At 37.9% G+C, this 12,001-nt stretch overlaps 1 protein-coding gene across 1 annotated transcript in view; it reads right to left on the bottom strand.

Moving 5' to 3' along the window:
- Positions 1-12,001, bottom strand: part of LOC104599919 (WD-40 repeat family protein / notchless protein) — a 56,693-nt gene that overhangs the window by 12,907 nt on the left and 31,785 nt on the right. Inside the window, exons 6-8 of the mRNA XM_010262671.3 lie at positions 10,661-10,788; positions 4,577-4,776; positions 3,666-3,729 (exon numbers count right to left, since the gene is read on the bottom strand). Coding sequence (XP_010260973.1) covers positions 3,666-3,729; positions 4,577-4,776; positions 10,661-10,788 — 392 coding nt within the window. The remainder of the gene's footprint in view (positions 1-3,665; positions 3,730-4,576; positions 4,777-10,660; positions 10,789-12,001) is intronic.

Raw genomic sequence — 12,001 nt, 5'->3', positions numbered from 1 at the left:
TGGGTGAAGGTGATTCAATAAGGGCAGAGCTACTAGCAATGGTACAAGGTATACAGATGGCTAGTCAAAGTGGAGTGACAAATCTGCTAGTAGAAATTGATTCCAAGGTAGTAGTAGGCTGGCTAATTAGCCCAGAAATAGCTTGTTGGGGCTACCGGGATCTGTTAAAGAAAGTTAAATGGATGACAAGAAACATGATTGTCAGGTTTCAGTGGGTTAGAAGATTAGCAAATGCAATGACTGATTCTTTGGCCAAGCAGGGGGTGTCAAGGGGAGATCTATTTTGGGCTACTTTGTAATTGTGTCTCAGGCTTGGGCAGTTTTGGTGTATATGGTTCAGTCCTAAGGGGGTAACATCCCGTGCCTCCTCCTAGGCTGATTGTATTTTTGTTATTTGATTTAATAAAATTACTCTCATTTATCAAAAAAAATAGAGCGGGGGCAACTATGGAGGGCTCAACATAAGAATCAACTGGAGTTGGGATGAAAAGGATGAAAAAACAATTCAAGAGAACTCTCCCCCTAAAAAGGATGACTATAAAAAGGGACCGACTCTGCAAAGGTGACATCCATGGAAACAAATCGAGTGCCACTAATGGGATCAAAGCAAATAGTAACCTTTCTATGTGGAGGCATAACCAAGGAAGACATGCAAAGGAATGTCGATATAGCAAGTGCAACAAAGACACGCAAAGGAATGGAGAAAACCTCAACACCAAGAAAGAGCACTACAAAAGGAGACTTTAACCCCAAGACTCGGGAAGGCGTATGGTTAATAAGATAACTGGTTGTTAAAACTATATCACCCCAAAATTTCACAAAAAATTGAGTAGCAAAATTTCCTCTCCACTACTTTATTTTGTTGTAGAGTACGGGCACAATAACTCTGATGAACTGCCCCAAAATTTTCAAGGTAGGAGGTAATATACTTCTCAAATATTCCTTAGCATTGTCTAATCAGAATATTTTGATGCAGGTATCAAACTCAATATATATTCATGGAACTGTTGCACAAGTTTAGACACTTCAACACAAGAGCGCATAAGGTAAATCCAAGTATATCATGAAAAGTCATCAACAAACAAAACAAAACACTAGTATGTCTAACAAATATATCCCATTAGCCTCACGGCCACTCCCAATCATCTAAGATTTCATGTCCTTAAAAACACAATATGAAGGGAAAAAGTCACACTGCAATTCAGGGGTTTAGTTAAACTACTAATTGAAAGCAAATTGGTATTATTAAGTACATGAAGAATAGATGATAAGGTCAGGACATGTGAGGTCTTAATGTCTCCCTTTCCCGTGATAGGGGAAATGGAGACATCACTAAGGGATATCTTGTCCTGACCAGAAAGGAGTTGGTAAGAGGTGAATAACTATGAAACACTGGTCATATGGTCAAAGGCACCAAAATTGTTTATCCAAGGGATTTTATGAGTACCTGGATTAGTAACATGATTTGCAGTGGCACGAATACCTGAATGTGCATATGCAAAGGAACTATCTCTAATGAAGTAGATGTTGTAGCAGTAGGCTCCAAATGACTGATTATTCGGCCATACTTCTCACACTCATCCATGGCAGCTAGAAGTTGCTCTCCGACTGATTTCTCACCACTTTGCCCCTATCTATTCAATGAAGAGGTCGCTACATTTGCATTTCCACCTTTTCCATTCTCAATCCTTTTTTCTATTGTTTCCATTCTTGAGTCTAACAGGAATGAGATCTAGGTGCAGCTTGCAACAGGTATCTTTAGTATGTTTAGGCTTCTTGTATCACTCACAAATAACATTTTTCTTCCCAATGTTTACCTTCGGCTTCATCCCAACATTAGCATAGTGATCAAGCTGCAACTCTGCAAACTAAACTTGTCCTCTGCTCTTTTCACTACTCACCATACCATAAGCCTTAGAAAAAGTCACTTCATCCATTGTCGAAACATTCTGCATCCTTTGTACAACCCCAAACAACGGCCTCCATCAAATCAATCTCCTGCCAAAGAGATTTCAGCATGGAAAAGTAGACGGATAAGGGCTTCTTCCCTATCTCAGATTATTCACATAATTCTTCAATTAGTACGGCTGGGCAACATTTAGCTTTTGGGAATAGGTCTCCGTGACACTTAACCACCTTTTGCAGTTGCCAACTACAAATAGTGTTGACTAATATCTAGCTGCATGGAGTTCGCTAACCAACCCACTACAATGTAGTTATCTTGCATCCACCATTCATAGGTAAGGTCATCCTCCGTCGGTTTCTTATCTCTCCTGGTAATGTAACATCATTTCCCTCTACTACATACATGTATTTTAATTGACTGAGACCAAGATAAATAATTGGTTCCATCCAACTTTACAGTAGTCACTACCCCTATAGTCTCCACTGGCCCCCCATGTCCAAATCCAGAATCTGTGGGATATTTGGTTTCTCCTCCAATTTGCTTCATTAGGTGGACAGATGCAAACGAAAATCAAATTAATGTTTTACTAAGCTAGATTTTCTATTCCAAGCAAAGAACTTCAACCACCTAAAACAAGGGTTTTAGAGGACCCAGCAAAATGGAAGAATGAGAAAAACTTCAACTGCTACTACCAGAGGTTCCATAACTCTATCCAGCTTCAAACTATCTCTAGGGTTTTCGGGAAAAATCTCCAAGAACCTGCCATAGGCTTCAACTAAGGATGAAAATTTCCACAAAAAACCCTCTGAAAACCTCCTAACTGGGCTACATAATTCACTAATTGATCAGCTGATCAGTTCTCCATATACATTGTGTATGGGGTAAGAAAGGAGAAAGATGTTGAAGGTGAGAACCTGCTCTGGTACCAAGTTGTGAAGCACACCTGCAATAATTCAGAAAATATAGAAAAGAGAAGAAAGAAGAAAGAAAAGTGTCAACGTAGGTATGTGGAAGAAGGAAGAAGGGAAGGGAAGAGAGAAGAGAAGAGTTTGATCCTTTTTCTCTAGCCCCCCCCCCCCTCCAGATATCTTTTATTCTCTTGATTCTAAATTGAGTACAATTCGCTGGATGCCCTTAATGCGGCGACCAGCACAAAAGAAATAATAAAACAAAACAAAAGAGGCCCATAACTAAAAGAACATAAACTTAAAACATAACTTAAAAGAAATAAAGACACTAAGGCCCATTCGACATTCTCACTACAGGAAGTTTACAAAACATTTGAGGGCTTAAAACAAAGCCCAACCAAACCACCATCTATAAACATGAAGCTAACTTATCCAAAATAAAAGAAAGGAGACAAGTGAATAAATGACTTAAGCCAGCAAAAAAGCTGAAAGGACCATTCAAAGGTCTGAACAACAATCATGGTGCAAGTACTCATGACAGATCTTCTCAAGATGTGCAACAGTGGCAGGAGAAAAATGGAAACATGCTATAGAGCTACCCATAAGATTCAGTACTGTCTATAAAGGAAAGACATTCAGATGCACATGGGACTGAGCAGACATCCAGGAGAAGGGCAACTAAAAGAATAAGGTGCCACTAATTGCTGCCTGAAATAGGAGAACTGAAACCTATTCAGATATGGTACTGATAATAGTTAATGGAACTTCCAACAATAACAACTTGCAATTGCATAATAATACACAATCAAGCACTGAAAAATAAATTCACCTATAAGAAGAGATGCATTTACCTTCAATTCACGGATCAGCTTCCCTTGTGAAGTCTCCCACACTTTAATTGTACAGTCCTGGGAGCTGCAAGAGTTCAATTGAACACTTCCAATTGTAAATTTAAAGTTACAGTATCATAAAGATTAATCGGAAAACGTAGCAAACAACCATAAATTAGTCAAAATCACACCAATCAAAAATAAACAAACAAACAAACAAATTGAACTCAAGTGTAAAGGAATTCATGTTCAAAACATGAATATATGAAGGAATTCATGTTCAAAACATGAATATGTGAGTCTTACAGTGTAAACTCAAAACAAGGCAATCAATCTAGTTCCAGTTTCCTTTATCCTATTTTAGGATCAAACGGAACTGGGAGAAAGCTGACTTAATGATCAAATTCAAACAATCAAACAGGCATCATACCAAATGTTCATTTGGAAATTTACATTTAAAAACCAAAAGATGACCAATTAGGGAAACTCTGCTGTTATCACCAAGTAAATAAACCCAAAATTGTGGAGCCCTTGCACCCACCCAGTGCCCAGTAGATGATCAGACAGTATGAAATTAGTATAATCCAAGTTAGCTTTCCCAAAGAGACCAGCAAGTTACCAAGTCTGCTCTCTCATAGAATGCCAAACAGTTCACTAAGTAGAAAAGTTATTTATCTCCCACACAATAAAGTATTAGAAAAAGAAAACAACAGTTCATTTCGGGCACTTGGCCAAAATAATGGCTATATCAAGGATGTATTCACTTATTATACATATCAAAGTAGGAATAGGGACTCACTTACCAGTGTATAAATAAGAAAAATCACCCATGAATAGAAGCAATATCAAACCACTAGTTCATTACCAATAAACTTAATGATCAAACCAATAAATATTTGTCAACATAAATTAACATTCAGAAGTTGTTTTACCTTGTATATATCATTCCATCTCCTCCCCATTTCACACAAGTTACTGCAAGTGTGTGACCACTTAGGCAAATAACACATTTCCTTAATGAAACATCCCAAATTCGTGCATCACCATCTTTACTGGAACTTACAAATCGGCGACATGGAGCATTCAGATGAATTGGTTCCCATGATATGCCAGTAATCCACTTCTTGTGGCCCTGAAATGTGGTAAAGCCATAAATTAAATCTCTTAAAAACTAATCAAAGAAACCACGTTTTAGCAACACATAAGAAAGACCAAAAGGGGATGTCCAAGAATACAAGAGGTCAAGGCCCCAGGACAGTGGTGAATCATGTGGCAGAGCATAAAAGGGGCATTTGTGGTAGCTCAAGATGTTCCATTTCATTGGGTAAGGTGGTGTCGAAGTCAGTTAGGGTGCTTTCTTTTCTGTTTGGTAACATTGGTAGTGTCATCAGTTCAACTTATCTAATCTCCTGTGGTTCAGTGATTGTATTGAAGACATCAGAACAGGTTGTTTGTTTTTTTTCCCTTCTGACAGGATGGGTCTTTCTTTTGGGGTTGTTTGCACTTTGCACAATGTTGATGATGTACAGGGTTGTAGGTTGGCAGCATGGCCTTTTTTTCACAGTTGTGCTGTTGCTCTTTTCCCATGTTTTTACTGGAAATTGTGATCAAGAAATTAATGACATATTTCCTCTACTATCAAAAAGAAACAGGCATCATAAACACATTCATTAAAGCATGTAAATGCCATGTAAAAAGGAAGAGAAATTCTAGCAATAAATCAACATAATCATAACAAACATAGCCCGTGTCTTGAAGTATGGATTGAACACAAGTGTTTGACATGATTATTAGGAATTAACACTCAATAGCTAATTTCTCCTCAAGATTATTCATTCTCCAGAAGCAAGATCTTCCAGCAGTGTCATGTACAAGTTCAACTTTCCCTAAACCCTAATCACTAGTGGGACTTCCAAACAATGAAGCAGAAGGCTGAAGCCCCTATATAAGGAACATAAAAGACTTTCCAAAGCCCAAAATAACACAGGAAGACTCAAGACTCCCTCCGCACAAACAAATCAATAACCCCATGAGCCACTCAAGAACTCTTAGTACCACAAAGAAGCCATAACAGCAAGCCAGCCATCAAACTTCAGTGATAGCTCTTCCCCCTACCTCCTCTTCTAGTAGAAGAAACTTTACCTGTCCCTCTACTTCCTCCACTTCTAGCAGAATATACCTTTTATTCTAGAAGATCCAAAAATTTACCAATGTCTCCCTTTTAGGATTCTCTTTTCCGACTTAGCCTTCTTAGTTCTTTCCAGGCTACTGAAAAGACTCTCTTACAAACCCTACAACTTTCATCGATGTTCAATTGATAATCTCAAAATGGGTGCACGCACTAGCATGCTGCCGTTGCACTGGCTGCGCTACTGCACAACGGCTTGAGCGCTAGCACTCAATCCGTTGCTTGTGGCCTGTTTGACTAAGAGGAACATGGTAATGAGAACTATGTATTCAGTCATTGCTGTCCTGTCCAGTAGAGGAGTACAACTTAGCAACAACACAGTATTTTTTCCTTCTTACTATCAGAACAGCCCTCCCTTACCTCCCCCCACCCCAAAAAAAGGGGAAAAAAAAAAACTCAAAGGTGTAAAAGAAATTACAAAAAACAAATGGAAGATGAACTTCTGCAATCAAGATTAAAAGCTAAAAACCATATTGCAGACCAAAATGAGGAAAGGAATATCATTTATCTCTTTTGGGTGTTTAAAGGCATCTAGTTGCCAACTTTCCAGATTGATCAAACCAACAAAACATTGCCACTTTTATCAAATATATATATAGAAACACAACTAATGTGAAAGGAGTTCGGGGTAACTGACTTTTCCAGGGAATTGATGCTTTTGCCTGGTTATTAGCTATGGACAGAATGTTAACTAAAGAATCTGAAATCAAGAATTAAATGCCAAGTGGGTTTGTAATGTGTAAGAGGCAAGAGGAAAATATGTTGTCTGTTTTCGTGTAGCAGTTTGGTGATCTTTATTTGGGACTTTTATTTTTTTGGTGTTCAAGATTCAGGGTTCAGGAATTCCAACTCATCCAGGAGAAATTTTCTCTTTCTAGCCAAATAATATAGGTGGGAAAAAAGGAAGACCTTCATGAAGCAGCATTGCATTTTCTGTTTGTTGGGGGAGAGGAAGGAAAGCAATAGGTGCATCTTTAAAGAAAATTTCAGGTAAAGAAGAAAAATTGTAGCTGGTATTTGTTCATTTGCTGCTGAATGGGCTTCGAGTCACTGTGAATATAGAGGCATGAATAGATGAGATCTAGGTGAAAAGCTTATAGGACTTTGTAAGATGAATGCTGAGGGTAACCATCTTTGGTTAAGGGAGTAAAAGCTTTTTTGATTTCCTTCAATTGTAATTCTTGTAGTGATAACATCTCCAAATAAAAGCTTTTAACTTGTCTCTCTTTTATATTAATGAAAGTTTCTTTTTTACCTTCACTATCAAAAAAGAAAAAAAGTCAACAAAAGGAAAACAACAAAGATGATAACATGAACTTCATAACAAGCTATCAAAACAAATCAAAGAACGGTAAAAAGCTAACTCAGGAGAAAACACCAGTATTGATTTTTCCTCCCAAGCCCTCCCCTCACAAGACTTTTAGCCAGTAAATTGTTCGACCTCAAAGAGGCTCCAGAGCCTCTTTGATGAAGTGTCTCAATATCTATTGTTTCTCTGAATTTTACAATATCTATGGGTTAGGAGGAGCAGGTTGCAGTAGGGGACCAATCTTCCATGGTTCTTACATTGTTTATAACGGCCTTTCTACCTTGTTGGACTCCTCTAATGCATCAGCTTATACAAAAGGCTTCAAGGCATCTGAGGAGTCCAACAAGGTAAAAAGCTCTTTATAAACAACATAAGTACAATGGAAGCATAATTGTCAAAGCGACTATGTGCTCTTGGCTGGGCACCTCACCCAAACGCCTTGACTTATAGAAACTAGGCACTCGCCTAGGTGACAAAAAATGACAAGGAGGGCACCTTATAACAATATCACTTATATTGGTGTGTCTTATTAATATGTGTTAATACATTTTATTATATGCTATATATACAATTTATACTTTGTTTTAATGTTCTACTATTGAAATTTAAAAGATCAAAGGGTTTTGAGAAGAGAAAAAGAAAAGAAAAAAAAAAGACCAAAAAAAGAAAGAGGAAAGGAAGAATAGAAGTATGAGGTTCTTTTCTCTCTCTCTCTCTCTCTCTCTCTCTAATTAAATAAAACAGAAACTCCATCCTTGTTTTTTTCTATTTTACTTTCCATCTTGAATATTTATCATATAAAGTTAATAACCTTCTTTAGCTGCTAGTTGATATGAAATTGCTCTATTAAATACTTATTATAGTAGTATTATTTTTGAAAATAATGAAATTAATATATGTAAGACTTTTATCTTTTAGATTTGATGACTTTCCCACATTTTTTGAGCAAATGTTATGTTCTTAATAATGAGAATTGCTATTTTTTCAATTTATATACATGATGAGTGGTATATTAAACTAGGGAACTATCTAAAAGTTAGTTCTTTATATTATATAATTATTATTGCCTAGGCAACTAAGTGACTAGGCACCCCAATGTCACCCACAATTGCCTAGACACCTTGAAAAATATGCATGGAAGATTGGTCTCCCACTACAACCTGCTCCTCCTAACCCTTCCCTTGGCTAAGTTGTCAACCACCAAGTAGGAAGGCCTCAGAATTATCAGATCATGTTCTTTCTGGAACTCCAAGTGCAGACCTCACTCAAGAAACAGTCACACATCCAAGATACAATGACCAAGTCATCCTGTTACGTGCTTTAGGAGAACTCGCCCCTAAAAGCTAGTTGTTTGAGGAAGGGAACCCAAGCACATATACCCCACAACAGCATCCCATACTACCGATGTGAGATATCTCATATTAGCAACCCATACTACCAATATGGGACAAATGGATCATAACATTCCACCACGCTCCACAGTCCCGATGCCCACACGGGCTGCCTTTGCACTACTCCACCTAGTCCCAACCGAACACTACAATATCATCGTCACCACCTACGCCGCATAATTGCAACTAAGAGGCATAGTGTAGGCTCTGATACCATTTGTCATGTGCCTTAGGAGAACTCACCCCTAAAAGCTAGCTGTTAGAGGAAGGGAACCCAAGCACATATATACCCCACAATAGAATCCCATACTACCGATATGGAATATCTCACATTAACATCCCATACTACCAATGTGGGACAAATGGATCGTAACATTCCTTAGCCGGTGAAGCTGACATTCGTTCGATCTGCCCTACCAAAGCAAAGAGTGTTTCCTTGATGCCCTTCATCTTGTTGGTGGTTTTGTGTAATTCAACCTCTATTCTATCGACCCGATCGTCCAACACCATCAACCTTGTGTTGGTCATCGGAGAGCTAGGCTCTAATACCAATTGATAAGTCCACTTCAAAGTCAAAACAAAAAGCTGGTTCAAGGGAGCTCACCCTCCTGAAAGGCCGAAACAGAGTAAGAGGAAAGAAGGAGAAGATAAAGAGGAAGAGAAGAGAAGGGATAATAGGGTTTCTTACTTCATGCCATGGAGATCGGATTACATAGTATTTATACATCACTTGCACATGGATGAGATGTGATGGATAACTAACTTGGGCGACGTGGCTTCCTTGTATAAACAAACTGCAGCGGAGCAGTCACATAGGTACTTTGTCTTCCTAGGCTGGGCTTAAGTGATCAGCCGGCTGCCTATCACATCCACAATTTCAATTCACCCATAACCCAAAGAGTGCTTTGTCTTGAACTATTTGAATGTCCTACCAGTCTAAAATTCACAGTAGAGTAGCATTTATACTCAAAAATCTTCTCCATTTCTGTCAATCTTTTATAAAGGAACCGTATTTGTTATTCTTTTTCCTTTGTTTTTGCACTTACAATCAAAAGATATATAATAACAAGGATGCTCAAGTCCAAGTGGAACGGACAGTCAGTTGGTATGCACCAGCAATGGGCAAACTTCAACTCAACTTTGATGGATGCAGCTTTGGGAATCCAGGACATTCAGGGATTGGAGGTTTGATCTGGGACCATAATGGACAAATACTAATTAGCTATTCTGATCCTATGGGTGTTGGAAACTCTCTAAGGGCTGAACTACAAGATTTGAATCACGGGTTCAAATTGATTACAAAATGAAAAATGTGGAGGTTGAAGGAGACTGCAAACTATAACTTTTGTTGGATGAAAAACAAGACATGATTCCTTGGTTGGTCAGGCCGATGGCGAGAAAGGCAAAATACTTAAGCTCCATATTGAATAGCTCATTCAACACCTGCCTAGAAGGGCACATGGACTAGCAGACTCTCTAGTCAGGGCAGGGGTGGCAAGGAACCAGCTTGAATGGGGATGTCCATGGCCGGGTTGTTGTAATGTCCTTTTACTTATTTATTTATTTATTTATTTAAATTTTCTTGAAGAATCAAGAAAATTTTTCACTAAAACAAAAAGATTACATCCTAACACCCTTGGTTGTCAAGATGACACACCAAATACATTCTCAAAGCTTTAAATTGAAAAGGATTCTGCATTACAAGGAAATCTGTAATGTCCATTTATTGTTGTAATTAGATGTCCATGTGAATAGGAGCTGATTTTGTATTAACAGTCATTTTTTTAGGAATACTGATTTTGTATTAAAATTGAACCTGTTTCACCAGCTTTAGCTTGCTGCTTTCTTTTCTGACCAGTGTCGCAGTTTTCCTTGATGAAATTTTACTGTTGATTATCAAAAAAAAGGAAAAGGATATTTGACCCCAAGATGCCATGAATGAAGACTTTGAATGGTGCAAAAGACTTTACATATAGATAAATAAAAATAATTTAATGCCATGAATAGATGTTTCTATCTACAGCTAAAAATGTTCAAGTACTAGCACAAGTAATTGTTGTTGATGGAACGATTTGATTGCTTTACACTAAATAAAATAAATGTGAACGTGATAACATGTGAACTTTACAATAAGTTGCTTGCCCGATGGCTTCCCAGTCTGTGGATCCCAGCACAGAAGTTCTCCAGCCTTACTCCCACTCACAAGATGCTTACCATCAGGGGACCATGCAATGCAAAGAACCCAATTTTTGTGTCCTGAATAAGAATGAACAGAATAATATTATAGTTATTCAACAACAGTTTCTAAGGTGCTGTATCTGCCATAAACCTTTTATTTAAAATGAAAGATACAGTATAAAACTTATAAATGAAAGATAGTTTGCATCCAGAAGGCAAAATATAGTAAGGTTAGTTCCAAAACCTATACAATTTTGTTAACTCAGTAAAGAGTGGCAAAAGAAGGCCCAACTAATATTGTTTTTCTGCAAATTCAATTATGTTGCTCAAGCCATGAGGAAAATAATTCAACTTCTTTAAAAACCACTTTTTTTATAACTGAAAATGATTTCATTATTCAAGAGAAATAAGATTTTACAAGAATCACTTGGAGAGGCACGAGATGCAGCCTCCCCTAAACATTACAAGAGATCAGAAATCAATTACAATGCTGCCCAAAATAAATGATCCCTAGTATAACCTTGTTTAGCAAGATAATCAGCCAAGGTATTTGCCTCCCTACACCCATTGATATCTACATGTTATGTGCCTTGTCAAACATTTAACTTTTTTGATTAGGTTCCTATAACTCCAAACAACTGAGCCTGGATTTGACAGCCAGCCCACAATCACCTTAGAATCCCCTTCAATTAATAGGTTCTCCACTCCTAGTTGATTAGCAATCTGAATTCCTTGTATTGCAGCCAATATCTCAGCTCTTGTAGAGTCCCCTATCCCTATCGGACCTAAGAGTAAGGATATGATGTTACCATACTCATTCCTCAACACTCCTCCAATGTCAGACAGTCCCGGGTAATCCCGACAGGCCTGACTGCTTCCATCAAAATTCAGTTACTGTAGTGGCTCTGGTTTTTCTAACCGAAGTGAGTGCAACTGTGGCCCAATTCCTCCAGATATCATCAAATGAAAAAGAGCTGACAGAAACAAGGATTTCAGCCAATGGATAGCCCGGGTTAAGATACATTCCTTCACTTTTGTGAAGGACCTGTCCATAGTTTTCAAGGCGCCAAGGTGAGGCTAGGCAACAGGGGGGCGCCTTGTCGCCTAGGTGATGGATTTTTAAGTAAAAACATGTTATTACCCTAGGTTACATGATCATATTTCCTTAATAAATATCCATAATTTTCATAAGAAAAGTATAAACTTCATGTTAAAGTATAGAAAATCAGCATATTCCAACATATTCATGAGAAGAAAAAGAAGAAAGAAAAGAAATTTCAAAAAATATAGG

This window comes from Nelumbo nucifera, chromosome 5, assembly GCF_055504915.1.
Source record: "Nelumbo nucifera cultivar China Antique chromosome 5, China Antique-T2T, whole genome shotgun sequence".
Lineage (NCBI taxonomy): Eukaryota > Viridiplantae > Streptophyta > Magnoliopsida > Proteales > Nelumbonaceae > Nelumbo > Nelumbo nucifera.
This window is presented reverse-complemented; position numbering and strand designations above follow the sequence as displayed.